This window comes from Hyla sarda, unplaced genomic scaffold (genome assembly GCF_029499605.1).
Source record: "Hyla sarda isolate aHylSar1 unplaced genomic scaffold, aHylSar1.hap1 scaffold_259, whole genome shotgun sequence".
Taxonomy (NCBI): domain Eukaryota; kingdom Metazoa; phylum Chordata; class Amphibia; order Anura; family Hylidae; genus Hyla; species Hyla sarda.
This window is the reverse complement of record NW_026609279.1, coordinates 198,581-217,953: the sequence shown is the minus strand read 5'-3', so window position 1 is coordinate 217,953 and position 19,373 is coordinate 198,581. Positions and strand designations below refer to the sequence as shown.

General features: G+C 41.3%; 2 protein-coding genes across 6 annotated transcripts in view; one reads left to right on the top strand and one right to left on the bottom strand.

The window, feature by feature from the left end:
* The window catches only part of TBCD (tubulin folding cofactor D), a 324,749-nt gene that overhangs the window by 121,051 nt on the left and 184,325 nt on the right, over window positions 1-19,373 (top strand). The window contains exon 1 of one of the 5 annotated variants that reach the window (XM_056553200.1): window positions 17,818-17,952. The exons of 3 other annotated variants lie outside the window; for them this stretch is intronic. In XM_056553200.1, coding sequence (XP_056409175.1) covers window positions 17,833-17,952 — 120 coding nt within the window. In that variant the 5' untranslated portion in view covers window positions 17,818-17,832. Of the gene's footprint in view, window positions 1-17,817; window positions 17,953-18,082; window positions 18,220-19,373 lie in introns of those variants that run through there. One more of the 5 variants, XM_056553203.1, reaches the window with a different exon arrangement.
* LOC130324102 (E3 ubiquitin-protein ligase TRIM8-like) lies at window positions 1,527-18,117 on the bottom strand. Its single transcript, XM_056553212.1, has 2 exons — window positions 18,034-18,117; window positions 1,527-3,718 (listed from the first exon to the last, which is right to left on the bottom strand). The coding sequence occupies exon 2, from the start codon at window positions 3,441-3,443 to the stop codon at window positions 2,643-2,645; it is 801 nt and encodes a 266-aa protein (XP_056409187.1). The 5' UTR covers window positions 3,444-3,718; window positions 18,034-18,117; the 3' UTR covers window positions 1,527-2,642.

Genomic DNA, 19,373 nt, shown 5'->3' with positions numbered 1-19,373 from the left:
CACGTGTGCGGGTCTGAGAGCGCAGTTACTGGAGGTTCGACACATTGCAGGATGAAGCGGAGAGCAGAAGCGCAGTGGGGGCCAGGAGACATTATTTTCTAAACACTCTGAATCACAAAAAAAAAAAAGTTCTGGGGCTTTACTACCCCTTTAAAGAGAAATCTCTAATATGTATGTGGGGTTCAAACTAAACCGATTCTGGAACAGTAAATAAACCCACAAATGGTTGGCACACTACAGACCATACAGATTTGATTAAAGGGGTTCTCTATGTGCCGTTTATATTTGTTCGGTGGTGGTCACACTCCTGGTCCCCCCACAAGCCCGCTGCCTGAAGGGCCGCTCACACTAGGCACAGCCCCATACATTGCGGCACAGCCTATTAAAGTCAACTGCAAAACCAGATACGGACATGAAATCCTACAGATTTAAAACAGGTACGGCCAACTATCTAATGTGACATCAAACGGCAGACGTCGGGGGGAAAGAAGAGATTTTACAAACCCACTCTTTTTTTGTCTGGCAGCGGCCTATTCCTCTCTCACCAAGAGAGAGACAACTGTTGGATGAATATGATTTTTGGTTCACGCCTGGTCTACAGCACACCATACATATTAGATTCAAGGGGTACTCCGCTGCTCAGAGTTTGGAACAAACTGTTCCAAACGCTGGAGCCAGGAGCTCGTGACGTCATAGCCCCCCCTCATGACAGCTGTCACGCCCCTTCCCATAGACTTGCATCGAGGAGGTGGGGCTATGACGTCGCAAGCTCCCAGTGCCGGCTCCAGCGATTGGAACAGTTTGTTTCATACGCTGAGCATTGGTGTACCCCTTTAAGGTCGGGCTCACATCACCGAAGAGTCCGTTCAGATAACAGGAATTCAGCAGAAAAATAAAAATACTGCAGGTCTAATTTTTTTTTCCCTGCTCGACTCGACGGTCCCAAAGTCAATGGGATCCGTTGGTATCCGTTGTGCTCCTATACAGAGGTCCCATGCAGATGTAACTCACTTAAAGGGGTACTCTGGTGGAAAACTTTTTTTTTTTTTTTTTATCAACTGATGCCAGAAAGTTAAACAAATTTGTAAATTACTTCTATTAAAAAAAATCTTAATCCTTCCAGTACTTATTAGCGGCTGTATTCTACAGATTAAAATTATTTTCTTTTTGGATTTCTTTTCTGTCATGACCACAGTGCTCTCTGCTGACACCTCTGTCCATAGCAGGAGAAAATCCCCATAGCAAACAAATGCTACTCTGGACAGTTCCTAAAATGGACAGAGGGGTCAGGGGGTCTGATGAGTCGACCACAAGAACTAGGAAGAGGACCAAACTGAAGGATAGGGCAGTGATACCAGATCGGCAGGAAGTCCAGATTTTAGTTTTTTTATGCCGGCATTCTGGGCAGGGTTTAATCCAAAAAGAAATCCAAAAAGAAAAGCATTTCCTCTGTAGTATACAGCCCCTAATAAGTACTGGTAGGATTACGATTTTTTTTATAGAAGTCATTTACAAATCGGTTTAACTTTCTGGCACCAGTTGATTTAAAAAACAATTAAAAAGTTTTCCACGGGAATACCCCTTTAACAGAACAGTATTGCTTGAGTTAAACCATCAAGGCCCACATGGGAGACGCATCATTGTTTATTTGCTCCGGAACTGGAAACCTGTGACGCGAAACTCAAGATACTTTTCTGATTTCAGTGGTGGGTTGTGCAGTGATAGGAATCTCATCCTAGTTCTGTAGATGTTCCCTCTCTTTCCAACAAAAACAAAAAAACAAGGTCCCTTGTGTTTGGGGTTTAGAGAGGTTTGGGTAGTCCTAACCCCCCAAACAAACCCTTCCAGATGTTACCCGTATTCTAGCTCCTAATTGCAACCCATTCATCCCATATGTAGAGTGCAGCATGAAGAGGCTCGGTAAAGGCAGCGGTAAAGGTGTGCAGGTGTCTGACCGGATCACACAACTCATAGAAGGACAACTGTCCAGCCTCATAATCCAGATAGATCACTAATCTCTGACTGGAAGCCTTGCCGGGTAAATGGATACCCTTCCCATGATGCATCACTGAATAATGATGCTTCTTTGATTTGGACCTAGATAAACACCAGGACTTCTCGTTGCTTCCCATGTACGACTGGTCGCCTTTTCTGTCCATAGTGGGGTAACACACTCCTATCATCCAATTCCCCGCTTTACTAACTTCCACTTCCCAGAAATGGCGGCCTGATGAGAAGGTTCTGGTGCTCAAAACTTGACAGTCTTCAAACCTCCTGGGGGATTCTGGGTGCTTTTCATTACTGGAATATGAAGCAGTTTTCAGGTCACTTGAGATGTGCACGTAACTGGCAGCGGTATTAACATCCAGGAGTAGGTCTGGGACCTCCACAATATGAAGGCCTCCCTTAAAGTGTGCTATGATATCAGCCAACCCTGTATGTAAGGTCATGGTGGTTAGATTTCTGTCCAGATCCCCCACACATTTGGGGGACTTGGGGTCTTTTTGGTCTTCGTCACTTCCTTCGGCATCACCACTCAAGTAATATTTCCCAGATTCCAGTTCTTGGAGGAGAATTAATGGATCCATCAGTAGACACAGCTCCTCAATGCAGGAAATCTCTCTGGACAACTCGTCTTTCTGTTATTCGAGCTGTTGGATTAGATCAGAGACGGATATTACCACCTCAGCCACCTGCCTGGAGATCTCATCTAGAACTTTCTTCTCTAGTTCTACGAGACGTCTCTGGATGTCTCTGAACAAGGAGGAAACTCTCTTTGATTCTCCTTCTGCTCGTTTTGTCACTTCCAGTTTGTGTTCTTCAAGGCTCTGGACTCGTATCTCGACCTTCTCTCGCTTTGAGGCCAGCTTCTCCAGGACATGCTGAAGTTTCATTCTCTCATTCTCAGATACTTCATCTATTGGTTCTACCTGGTGTCCTTTGTGTTTTCCAGCCAAGCAGCAGGTGACGCAGACACAGGAGGAGTCCTCGATGCAGTAGTACTCCAGCATCTTCTTATGGGTGGAACACTTTCTATTCTCCAGAGAAGTGGTGGGTTCCATTAAGACGTGACCATCTGACTTGTTGTGTTTTTTTAGGTGCTTGTCACATAAAGAAGCTTCACATTGAAGACAGGTTTTAACGGCGGGTACGGAGGAGTCACAGTAAGTGCAGAAGATGCCACCATTCTCCTCTTCTTCTGGCTTAGACTGGAAACTCTTAGCTATGTTACGGAGAGCGATGGTTTTATGCAGTGCTGGACGCTCCGTAAACTCGGTTCTGCAGTCTGGACAGCTGTAAACTCCGGCCCCCTCCTGGCTATGCAGCACACGATCAATACAGACCCAGCAGAAGTTGTGTCCGCAGCTCAGGGTGACCGGATCTGTGAAGATGTTCAGGCAGATGGAGCAGTTCAGTTCTTCTCTAAGTTCAGCAAACGCCATTATGGTTTTATCACTACAACGTCACTACTTCACTTTGAGGCAGTGGAGAAGGTCATGTAGGTTCCTGTCAAGTACTTATAAGTCACATAAGTGGTCAAAACCACATTTCAAGAAGATGTCATACAAGGACTCCAGCACAATGCCTCATAGGTTGACTACACGATTATGGATGAAAACAAATCAGATGGCTCTTGTGTCTCGTGGGTCCTTCGCTGGGTTCTCAAAGCGCTGATGGTGCACGGGATACACAGGTTCATCCAGAACAGCAGCCAGACCTGAAACAACGATGTCCGATTAAACTGATCTCTGAACATCAGACCACACCCCCCAGATAATTAAAAAGCACCGCCATATACTCAATGATTGTGCTGTGAACTCAGTAATTGGAAGGCAACACATAAATTAATGGTCCTTTTGTTATTAAATGGCATTTCCTAATGACTGATATCACCCTGTGTAATAGGGCCAGCGTGCAGCCAATGAACAAGAGCCTGCTCAGCAGCTGATAGCTTTGCCTTGTCACAAAAATCCTTGTTCATCAACCGCACATCGCCCCGTTTATTAGGTGATGCATGGTCTACAAATACTAGGGCTACACAGTACAACCTTGTGAACACTGTATGACACCACATAAGTACCGTACAACCTTGTGAACACTGTCTGACACCACATAATTACTGTACAACCTTGTGAACACTGTATGACACCACATAAGTACCGTACAACCTCGTGAACACTGTATGACACCACATAAGTACAGTACAACCTTGTGAACACTGTCTGACACCACATAAGTACCGTACAACCTTGTGAACACTGTCTGACACCACATAATTACTGTACAACCTTGTGAACACTGTATGACACCACATAAGTACCGTACAACCTCGTGAACACTGTATGACACCACATAAGTACTGTACAACCTTGTGAACACTGTATGACACCACATAAGTACTGTACAACCTTGTGAACACTGTATGACACCACATAAATACTGTCCAACCTTGTGAACACTGTATGACACCACATAAGTACTGTACAACCTTGTGAACACTGTATGACACCACATAAGTACCGTACAACCTCGTGAACACTGTATGACACCACATAAGTACCGTACAACCTCGTGAACACTGTACGACACCACATAAGTACCGTACAACCTTGTGAACACTGTATGACACCACATAAGTACTGTACAACCTTGTGAACACTGTATGACACTACATAAGTACTGTCCAACCTTGTGAACACTGTATGACACCACATAAGTACTGTCCAACCTTGTGAACACTGTCTGACACTACATAAGCACTGTACAACCTTGTGAACACTGTATGAGATCACATAAGTACTGTACAACCTTGTGAACACTGTATGACACCACATAAGTACAGTACAACCTTGTGAACACTGTATGACACCACATAAGTACAGTACAACCTTGTGAACACTGTCTGACACCACATAAGTACTGTACAACCTTGTGAAAACTGTCTGACACCACATAAGTACTGTACAAACTTGTGAACACTGTATGACACCACATAAGCACTGTACAACCTTGTGAACACTGTCTGACACCACATAAGTACAGTACAACCTTGTGAACACTGTCTGACACCACATAAGCACTGTACAACCTTGTGAACACTGTCTGACACCACATAAGCACTGTACAATCTTGTGAACACTGTATGACACCACATTAGTACTGTACAACCTTGTGAACACTGTATGACACCACATAAGTACTGTACAACCTTGTGAACACTGTATGACACCACATAAGTACTGTACAACCTTGTGAACACTGTATGACACCACATAAGTACTGTACAACCTTGTGAACACTGTATGACACCACATAAGTACTGTCCAACCTTGTGAACACTGTATGACACCACATAAGTACTGTTCAACCTTGTGAACACTGTATGACACCACACAAGTACTGTACAACCTTGTGAACACTGTATGACACCATATAAGTACTGTACAACCTTGTGAACACTGTATGACACCACATAGGCACTGTACAACCTTGTGAACACTGTATGACACCACATAAGCACTGTACAACCTTGTGAACACTGTATGACACCACATAAGCACTGTACAACCTTGTGAACACTGTCTGACACCACATAAGCACTGTACAACCTTGTGAACACTGTATGACACCACATAAGTACTGTACAACCTTGTGAACACTGTATGACACCACATAAGCACTGTACAACCTTGTGAACACTGTATGACACCACATAAGTACCGTACAACCTCGTGAACACTGTATGACACCACAAAAGTACTGTACAACCTTGTGAACACTGTATGACACCACATAAGTACTGTACAACCTTGTGAACACTGTATGACACCACATAATTACTGTCCAACCTTGTGAACACTGTATGACACCACATAAGTACTGTACAACCTTGTGAACACTGTATGACATCACATAAGTACCGTACAACCTTGTGAACACTGTATGACACCACATAAGTACCGTACAACCTTGTGAACACTGTATGACACCACATAAGTACTGTACAACCTTGTGAACACTGTCTGACACCACATAAGTACTGTACAACCCTGTGAACACTGTATGACACCACATAAGTACAGTACAACCTTGTGAACACTGTATGACACCACATAAGTACTGTAAAACCCTGTGAACACTGTATGACACCACATAAGTACTGTAAAACCCTGTGAACACTGTATGACACCACATAAGTACTGTACAACCTTGTGAACATTGTATGACACCACATAAGTACTGTACAACCTTGTGAACACTGTCTGACACCACATAAGTACTGTACAACCTTGTGAACACTGTATGACACCACATAAGCACTGTACAACCTTGTGAACACTGTATGACACCACATAAGTACTGTACAACCTTGTGAACACTGTCTGACACCACATAAGTACTGTACAACCTTGTGAACACTGTATGACACCACATAAGCACTTTACAACCTTGTGAACACTGTATGACACCACATAAGTACCGTACAACCTTGTGAACACTGTATGACACCACATATGTACTGTTCAACCTTGTGAACACTGTCTGACACCACATAAGTACAGTACAACCTTGTGAACACTGTATGACACCACATAAGTACCGTACAAACTTGTGAACACTGTATGACACCACATAAGTACCGTACAACCTTGTGAACACTGTATGACACCAAATAATTACTGTACAACCTTGTGAACACTGAATGACACCACATAAGTACAGTACAACCTTGTGAACACTGAATGACACCACATAAGTACTATACAACCTTGTGAACACTGTATGACACCACATAAGTACTGTACAACCTTGTGAACACTGTATGACACCAAATAATTACTGTACAACCTTGTGAACACTGTATGACACCACATAAGTACAGTACAACCTTGTGAACACTGTATGACACCACATAAGTACTGTACAACCTTGTGAACACTGTATGACACCACATAAGTACTGTACAACCTTGTGAACACTGTATGACACCACATAAGTACTGTACAACCTTGTGAACACTGTATGACATCACATAAGTACTGTACAACCTTGTGAACACTGTATGACACCACATAAGTACAGTACAACCTTGTGAACACTGTATGACACCACATAAGTACAGTACAACCTTGTGAACACTGTATGACACCACATAAGTACTGTACAACCTTGTGAACATTGTATGACACCACATAAGTACAGTACAACCTTGTGAACACTGTATGACACCACATAAGTACAGTACAACCTTGTGAACACTGTATGACACCACATAAGTACAGTACAACCTTGTGAACACTGTATGACACCACATAAATACTGTCCAACCTTGTGAACACTGTATGACACCACATAAGTACAGTACAACCTTGTGAACACTGTATGACACCACATAAGTACTGTACAACCTTGTGAACACTGTATGACACCACATAAGTACAGTACAACCTTGTGAACACTGTATGACACCACATAAGTACTGTACAACCTTGTGAACACTGTATGACACCACATAAGTACAGTACAACCTTGTGAACACTGTATGACACCACATAAGTACCGTACAACCTTGTGAACACTGTATGACACCACATAAGTACCATACAACCTTGTGAACACTGTATGACACCACATAAGTACTGTACAACCTTGTGAACACTGTATGACACCACATAAGTACTGTACAACCTTGTGAACACTGTATGACACCACATAAGTACTGTACAACCTTGTGAACACTGTATGACACCACATAAGTACTGTACAACCTTGTGAACACTTTATGACACCACATAAGTACTGTACAACCTTGTGAACACTGTATGACACCACATAAGTACTGTACAACCTTGTGAACACTGTATGACACCACATAAGTACTGTACAACCTTGTGAACACTTTATGACACCACATAAGTACAGTACAACCTTGTGAACACTGTATGACACCACATAAGTACAGTACAACCTTGTGAACACTGTATGACACCACATAAGTACTGTACAACCTTGTGAACACTGTATGACACCACATAAGTACAGTACAACCTTGTGAACACTGTCTGACACCACATAAGTACTGTACAACCTTGTGAACACTGTATGACACCACATAAGTACTGTACAACCTTGTGAACACTGTCTGACACTACATAAGTACTGTACAACCCTGTGAACACTGTATGACACCACATAAGTACAGTACAACCTTGTGAACACTGTATGACACCACATAAGTACAGTACAACCTTGTGAACACTGTATGACACCACATAAGTACAGTACAACCTTGTGAACACTGTCTGACACCACATAAGTACTGTACAACCTTGTGAACACTTTATGACACCACATAAGTACTGTACAACCTTGTGAACACTGTATGACACCACATAAGTACAGTACAACCTTGTGAACACTGTATGACACCACATAAGTACTGTACAACCTTGTGAACACTGTATGACAATATGTGGCACTATATGATACCACGTGATCTCTGTAGGACACTGTGTGGCACTATTATATGATACCACGTGATCTCTGTAGGACACTCTGTGGCACTATATTCTATGATACCACGTGATCTCTGTAGGACACTGTGTGGCACTATTATATGACACCATGTGATCTCTGTAGGACACTGTGTGGCACTATTATATGATACCACGTGATCTCTGTAGGACACTGTGTGGCACTATATTCTATGATACCAAGTGATCTCTGTAGGACACTGTGTGGCACTATAATATATGATACCACGTGATCTCTGTAGGACACTGTGTGGCACTATTATATGATACCAAGTGATCTCTGTAGGACACTGTGTGGCACTACATGATACCACGTGGTCTCTGTGGGACACTGTGTGGCACTATTATATGACACCATGTGATCTCTGTAGGACACTGTGTGGCACTATTATATGATACCACGTGATCTCTGTAGGACACTGTGTAGCCCTATATGACACCACGTGATCTCTGTAGGACACTGTGTGGCACTATTATATGATACCACGTGATCTCTGTAGGACACTGTGGCACTATTATATGATACCATGTGATCTCTGTAGGACACTTTGAGGCACTATAATATATGATACCACGTGAGCTCTGTAGGACACTGTGTGGCACTATATGATACCACGTGATCTCTGTGGAACACTGTGTGGCACTATTATATGATACCATGTGATATCTGTAGGACACTGTGGCACTATTATATGATACCACGTGATCTCTGTAGGACACTGTGTGGCACTATTATATGATACCACGTGATCTCTGTAGGACACTGTGTGGCACTATTCTATGATACCATGTGATCTCTGTAGGACACTATTATTTGATACCATGTGATCTCTGTAGGACACTGTGTGGCACTATTATATGACACCACGTGATCTCTGTAGGACACTGTGTGGCACTATTATATGATACCACGTGATCTCTGTAGGACACTGTGGCACTATTATATGATACCATGTGATCTCTGTAGGACACTGTGGCACTATTATATGATACCATGTGATCTCTGTAGGACACTTTGAGGCACTATAATATATGATACCACGTGAGCTCTGTAGGACACTGTGTGGCACTATATGATACCACGTGATCTCTGTGGAACACTGTGTGGCACTATTATATGATACCATGTGATATCTGTAGGACCCTGTGGCACTATTATATGATACCACGTGATCTCTGTAGGACACTGTGTGGCACTATTATATGATACCACGTGATCTCTGTAGGACACTGTGTGGCACTATTCTATGATACCATGTGATCTCTGTAGGACACTATTATATGATACCATGTGATCTCTGTAGGACACTGTGTGGCACTATTATATGATACCACGTGATCTATGTAGGACACTGTGTGGCACTATTCTATGATACCATGTGATCTCTGTAGGACACTATTATATGATACCATGTGATCTCTGTAGGACACTGTGTGGCACTATTATATGATACCACGTGATCTCTGTAGGACACTGTGTGGCACTATTATATGATACCATGTGATCTCTGTAGGACACTATTATATGATACCACGTGATCTCTGTAGGACACTGTGTGGCACTATTATATGATACCATGTGATCCCTGTAGGACACTGTGTGGCACTATTATATGATACCATGTGATCTCTGTAGGACACTGTGTGGCACTATTATATGATACCACGTGATTTCTGTAGGACACTATTATATGATACCATGTGATCTCTGTAGGACACTATTACATGATACCACGTGATCTCTGTAGGACACTATTATATGATACCATGTGATCTCTGTAGGACACTGTGTGGCACTATTATATGATACCACGTGATCTCTGTAGGACACTATTATATGATACCACATAAGTACAGTACAACCTTGTGAACACTGTATGACACCACATAAGTACTGTACAACCTTGTGAACACTGTGTGACAATATGTGGCACTATATGATACCACGTGATCTCTGTAGGACACTGTGTGGCACTATAATATGATACCACGTGATCTCTGTAGGACACTCTGTGGCACTATATTCTATGATACCACGTGATCTCTGTAGGACACTGTGTGGCACTATTATATGACACCATGTGATCTCTGTAGGACACTGTGTGGCACTATTATATGATACCACGTGATCTCTGTAGGACACTGTGTGGCACTATTATATGACACCATGTGATCTCTGTAGGACACTGTGTGGCACTATTATATGATACCACGTGATCTCTGTAGGACACTGTGTGGCACTATATTCTATGATACCAAGTGATCTCTGTAGGACACTGTGTGGCACTATAATATATGATACCACGTGATCTCTGTAGGACACTGTGTGGCACTATTATATGATACCAAGTGATCTCTGTAGGACACTGTGTGGCACTACATGATACCACGTGGTCTCTGTGGGACACTGTGTGGCACTATTATATGACACCATGTGATCTCTGTAGGACACTGTGTGGCACTATTATATGATACCACGTGATCTCTGTAGGACACTGTGTAGCCCTATATGACACCACGTGATCTCTGTAGGACACTGTGTGGCACTATTATATGATACCACGTGATCTCTGTAGGACACTGTGGCACTATTATATGATACCATGTGATCTCTGTAGGACACTTTGAGGCACTATAATATATGATACCACGTGAGCTCTGTAGGACACTGTGGCACTATATGATACCACGTGATCTCTGTGGAACACTGTGTGGCACTATTATATGATACCATGTGATATCTGTAGGACACTGTGGCACTATTATATGATACCACGTGATCTCTGTAGGACACTGTGTGGCACTATTATATGATACCACGTGATCTCTGTAGGACACTGTGTGGCACTATTCTATGATACCATGTGATCTCTGTAGGACACTATTATTTGATACCATGTGATCTCTGTAGGACACTGTGTGGCACTATTATATGACACCACGTGATCTCTGTAGGACACTGTGGCACTATTATATGATACCATGTGATCTCTGTAGGACACTGTGGCACTATTATATGATACCATGTGATCTCTGTAGGACACTTTGAGGCACTATAATATATGATACCACATGAGCTCTGTAGGACACTGTGTGGCACTATATGATACCACGTGATCTCTGTGGAACACTGTGTGGCACTATTATATGATACCATGTGATATCTGTAGGACACTGTGGCACTATTATATGATACCACGTGATCTCTGTAGGACACTGTGTGGCACTATTATATGATACCACGTGATCTCTGTAGGACACTGTGTGGCACTATTCTATGATACCATGTGATCTCTGTAGGACACTATTATATGATACCATGTGATCTCTGTAGGACACTGTGTGGCACTATTATTTGATACCACGTGATCTATGTAGGACACTGTGTGGCACTATTCTATGATACCATGTGATCTCTGTAGGACACTATTATATGATACCATGTGATCTCTGTAGGACACTGTGTGGCACTATTATATGATACCACGTGATCTCTGTAGGACACTGTGTGGCACTATTATATGATACCATGTGATCTCTGTAGGACACTATTATATGATACCACGTGATCTCTGTAGGACACTGTGTGGCACTATTATATGATACCATGTGATCCCTGTAGGACACTGTGTGGCACTATTATATGATACCATGTGATCTCTGTAGGACACTGTGTGGCACTATTATATGATACCACGTGATTTCTGTAGGACACTATTATATGATACCATGTGATCTCTGTAGGACACTGTGTGGCACTATTATATGATACCACGTGATCTCTGTAGGACACTATTATATGATACCATGTGATCTCTGTAGGACACTACTATATGATACCATGTGATCTCTGTAGGACACTATTATATGATACCATATGATCTCTGTAGGACACTATTATATGATACCACATGATCTCTGTAGGACACTGTGTGGCACTATTATATGATACCATGTGATCTCTGTAGGACACTGTGTGGCACTATTATATGATACCACGTGATCTCTGTAGGACACTATTATATGATACCATGTGATCTCTGTAGGACACTATTACATGATACCACGTGATCTCTGTAGGACACTATTATATGATACCATGTGATCTCTGTAGGACACTGTGTGGCACTATTATATGATACCACGTGATCTCTGTAGGACACTATTATATGATACCATGTGATCTCTGTAGGACACTACTATATGATACCACGTGATCTCTGTAGGACACTATTATATTATACCACGTGATCTCTGTAGGACACTGATTGGCACTATTATATGATACCCTGTGATCTCTGTAGGACACTACTATATGATACCATGTGATCTCTGTAGGACACTATTATATGATACCATGTGATCTCTGTAGGACACTACTATATGATACCACGTGATCTCTGTAGGACACTATTATATGATACCACGTGATCTCTGTAGGACACTGTGTGGCACTATTATATGACACCATGTGATCTCTGTAGGACACTGTGTGGCACTATTATATGACACCACGTGATCTCTGTAGGACACTGTGTGGCACTATTATATGATACCACTTGATCTCTGTAGGACACTATTATATGACACCACGTGATCTCTGTAGGACACTATTATATGATACCATGTGATCTCTGTAGGACACTATTATATGATACCATGTGATCTCTGTAGGACACTATTACATGATACCATGTGATCTCTGTAGGACACTATTATATGATACCATGTGATCTCTGTAGGACACTATTATATGATACCACGTGATCTCTGTAGGACACTATTATATGATACCACATGATCTCTGTAGGACACTTTTATATCATACCACGTGATCTCTGTAGGACACTATTATATGATACCATGTGATCTCTGTAGGACACTATTACATGATACCATGTGATCTCTGTAGGACACTATTATATGATACCATGTGATCTCTGTAGGACACTATTATATGATACCACGTGATCTCTGTAGGACACTATTATATGATACCACGTGATCTCTGTAGGACACTATTATATGATACCATGTGACCTCTGTAGGACACTACTATATGATACCATGTGATCTCTGTAGGACACTATTACATGATACCACGTGATCTCTGTAGGACACTATTATATGATACCATGTGATCTCTGTAGGACACTATTACATGATACCACGTGATCTCTGTAGGACACTATTATATGATACCATGTGATCTCTGTAGGACACTGTGTGGCACTATTATATGATACCACGTGATCTCTGTAGGACACTATTATATGATACCATGTGATCTCTGTAGGACACTACTATATGATACCACGTGATCTCTGTAGGACACTACTATATGATACCATGTGATCTCTGTAGGACACTACTATATGATACCACGTGATCTCTGTAGGACACTATTATATGATACCACATGATCTCTGTAGGACACAGTGTGGCACTATTATATGATACCACGTGATCTCTGTAGGACACTGTATGGCACTATTATATGACACCACGTGATCTCTGTAGGACACTGTGTGGTACTATAATATATGATACCATGTGATCTCTGTAGGACAATGTGTGGCACTATTATGACACCACGTAATCTCTGTAGGACACTGTGTGGCACTATTATATGATACCACGTGATCTCTGTAGGACACTATTATATGATACCATGTGATCTCTGTAGGACACAATTATATGATACCATGTGATCTCTCTAGGACACTTATATGATACCACGTGATCTCTCTAGGACACTATTATATCATACCACGTGATCTCTGTAGGACACTATTATATGATACCACGTGATCTCTGTAGGACACTATTATATGATACCATGTGATCTCTCTAGGACACTATTATATGATACCACGTGATCTCTGTAGGACACTATTATATGATACCATGTGATCTCTCTAGGACACTATTATATGATACCATGTGATCTCTCTAGGACACTATTATATGATACCACGTGATCTCTGTAGGACACTATTATATGATACCACGTGATCTCTGTAGGACACTATTATATGATACCACGTGATCTCTGTAGGACACTACTATATGATACCACGTGATCTCTGTAGGACACTATTATATGATACCACGTGATCTCTGTAGGACACTATTATATGATACCATGTGATCTCTGTAGGACACTATTATATGATACCATGTGATCTCTCTAGGACACTACTATATGATACCATGTGATCTCTGTAGGACACTATTATATGATACCACGTGATCTCTGTAGGACACTATTATATGATACCACGTGATCTCTGTAGGACACTATTATATGATACCATGTGATCTCTCTAGGACACTATTATATACCACGTGATCTCTGTAGGACACTATTACATGATACCACGTGATCTCTGTAGGACACTACTATATGATACCATGTGATCTCTCTAGGACACTATTATATGACACCACGTGATCTCTGTAGGACACTATTATATGATACCATGTGATCTCTGTAGGACACTATTATATGATACCACGTGATCTCTGTAGGACACTATTATATGATACCACATGATCTCTGTAGGACACTATTATATGATACCACGTGATCTCTGTAGGACACTACTATATGACACCACGTGATCTCTGTAGGACACTATTATATGATACCACGTGATCTCTGTAGGACACTATTATATGATACCATGTGATCTCTGTAGGACACTATTATATGATACCATGTGATCTCTGTAGGACACTATTATATGATACCACGTGATCTCTGTAGGACACTATTATATGATACCACGTGATCTCTGTAGGACACTATTATATGATACCATGTGATCTCTGTAGGACACTATTATATGATACCACGTGATCTCTGTAGGACACTATTATATGATACCATGTGATCTCTGTAGGACACTATTATATGATACCATGTGATCTCTGTAGGACACTATTATATGATACCACGTGATCTCTGTAGGACACTATTATATGATACCACGTGATCTCTGTAGGACACTATTATATGATACCATGTGATCTCTGTAGGACACTATTATATGATACCATGTGATCTCTGTAGGACACTATTACATGATACCATGTGATCTCTGTAGGACACTATTATATGATACCATGTGATCTCTGTAGGACACTATTATATGATACCATGTGATCTCTGTAGGACACTATTATATGATACCACGTGATCTCTGTAGGACACTATTATATGATACCACGTGATCTCTGTAGGACACTATTATATGATACCACGTGATCTCTGTAGGACACTATTATATGATACCATGTGATCTCTGTAGGGCACTATTATATGATACCATGTGATCTCTGTAGGACACTATTACATGATACCATGTGATCTCTCTAGGACACTATTATATGATACCATGTGATCTCTGTAGGACACTATTATATGATACCATGTGATCTCTGTAGGACACTACTATATGATACCATGTGATCTCTGTAGGACACTATTATATGATACCATGTGATCTCTGGAGGACACTATTATATGATACCATGTGATCTCTGTAGGACACTATTATATGATACCATGTGATCTCTGTAGGACACTATTATATGATACCATGTGATCTCTGTAGGACACTATTACATGATACCATGTGATCTCTCTAGGACACTATTATATGATACCATGTGATCTCTGTAGGACACTATTATATGATACCATGTGATCTCTGTAGGACACTATTATATGATACCACGTGATCTCTGGAGGACACTATTATATGATACCATGTGATCTCTGTAGGACACTATTATATGATACCATGTGATCTCTGGAGGACACTATTATATGATACCATGTGATCTCTGTAGGACACTATTATATGATACCATGTGATCTCTGTAGGACACTATTACATGATACCATGTGATCTCTGTAGGACACTATTATATGATACCATGTGATCTCTGTAGGACACTATTATATGATACCACGTGATCTCTGTAGGACACTATTATATGATACCATGTGATCTCTGTAGGACACTATTATATGATACCATGTGATCTCTGTAGGACACTACTATATGATACCATGTGATCTCTGTAGGACACTATTATATGATACCATGTGATCTCTGTAGGACACTATTATATGATACCACGTGATCTCTCTAGGACACTATTATATGATACCATGTGATCTCTGTAGGACACTATTATATGATACCATGTGATCTCGCTAGGACACTATTATATGATACCATGTGATCTCTGTAGGACACTACTATATGATACCATGTGATCTCTGTAGGACACTATTATATGATACCACGTGATCTCTGTAGGACACTATTATATGATACCACGTGATCTCTGTAGGACACTATTATATGATACCATGTGATCTCTGTAGGACACTATTATATGATACCATGTGATCTCTGTAGGACACTATTATATGATACCATGTGATCTCTGTAGGACACTATTATATGATACCATGTGATCTCTGTAGGACACTATTATATGATACCATGTGATCTCTGTAGGACACTATTACATGATACCATGTGATCTCTCTAGGACACTATTATATGATACCATGTGATCTCTGTAGGACACTATTATATGATACCATGTGATCTCTGTAGGACACTATTATATGATACCACGTGATCTCTGGAGGACACTATTATATGATACCATGTGATCTCTGTAGGACACTATTATATGATACCATGTGATCTCTGGAGGACACTATTATATGATACCATGTGATCTCTGGAGGACACTATTATATGATACCATGTGATCTCTGTAGGACACTATTATATGATACCATGTGATCTCTGTAGGACACTATTACATGATACCATGTGATCTCTGTAGGACACTATTATATGATACCATGTGATCTCTGTAGGACACTATTATATGATACCACGTGATCTCTGTAGGACACTATTATATGATACCACGTGATCTCTCTAGGACACTATTATATGATACCATGTGATCTCTGGAGGACACTATTATATGATACCATGTGATCTCTGTAGGACACTATTATATGATACCATGTGATCTCTGTAGGACACTATTATATGATACCATGTGATCTCTGTAGGACACTATTATATGATACCATGTGATCTCGCTAGGACACTATTACATGATATGAACCGATCACATTGGGGGATTCATTACACGGTCACCTATTAGTCAGTAATCCCCATTCTGTCATAGTTTGTTACTTATAAAGTGAATTATCTTGTGATCTCTCCCTCTATCACCCATAGCAACCGGTCACATGCACATGACAGAAGCCATGTGGTTACTAGGGGCAACTGCGCCACCCGGGACATTCCCGCGCTGCAGATCTCTGAGACATGGCGGCCTGAGGAAAGGAAGAGGGAGAAGAGACAGGACGGTACAGGAGGGATATAGGATATACAGGAGGGATAATATATCATATAGTATGAAGGATAATATATAATATAAAGGACATTACATGAGGCTCCGGCCGGGTCTCCTCAGCTGAGGCCGCACAGCGCAGGCGCAGCTCCGCACTCCGCACTCCGCACTCTTCTGTCCCTCCTCGGCTCCCGTACTGTCTGTTGTTCTGTCATATACTGAGATACCGGCACGTTGTGTAGTGAGAGCTGGGCGGCAACAAGACGCTGCGGTACCGCACCAAGTATGTGTATATACCCTGACACCGAGTATATCATGTGTATATGTATATGTCACACCTCTCCTTCATTTATATGTATATACTGTATCCTCTCGTGTATATACTCTATCCTCTTGTGTGTGTATATACTGCGTCCTCTCCTGTGTATACTGTATCCTCTCCTGTATATACTGCGTCCTCTCCTGTATATACTGTATCCTCTCCTGTATATACTGTATCCTCTCCTGTATATACTGTGTCCTCTCCTGTATATACTGTATCCTCTCCTGTATATACTGCGTCCTCTCCTGTATATACTGTATCCTCTCCTGTATATACTGTATCCTCTCGTGTATATACTCTATCCTCTTGTGTGTGTATATACTGCGTCCTCTCCTGTGTATACTGTATCCTCTCCTGTATATACTGCGTCCTCTCCTGTATATACTGTATCCTCTCCTGTATATACTGTATCCTCTCCTGTATATACTGTGTCCTCTCCTGTATATACTGTATCCTCTCCTGTATATACTGCGTCCTCTCCTGTATATACTGTATCCTCTCCTGTATATACTGTATCCTCTCCTGTATATACTGCGTCCTCTCCTGTATATACTGTGTCCTCTCCTGTATATACTGTATCCTCTCCTGTATATACTGTATCCTCTCCTGTATATACTGCGTCCTCTCCTGTATATACTGTATCCTCTCCTGTATATACTGTGTCCTCTCCTGTATATACTATATCCTCTCCTGTATATACTGTGTCCTCTCCTGTGTATACTGTATCCTCTCCTGTGTATACTGTATCCTCTCCTGTATATACTGTATCCTCTCCTGTATATACTGTATCCTCTCCTGTATATTCTGTATCCTCTCCTGTATATACTGTATCCTCTCCTGTATATACTGTGTCCTCTCCTGTATGTACTGCGTCCTCTCCTGTATATACTATATCCTCTCCTGTATATACTGTGTCCTCTCCTGTGTATACTGTATCCTCTCCTGTGTATACTGTATCCTCTCCTGTATATACTGTATCCTCTCCTGTATATACTGTATCCTCTCCTGTATATACTGTATCCTCTCCTGTATATACTGTGTCCTCTCCTGTATATACTGTGTCCTCTCCTGTATATACTGTATCCTCTCCTGTATATACTGTATCCTTTCCTGTA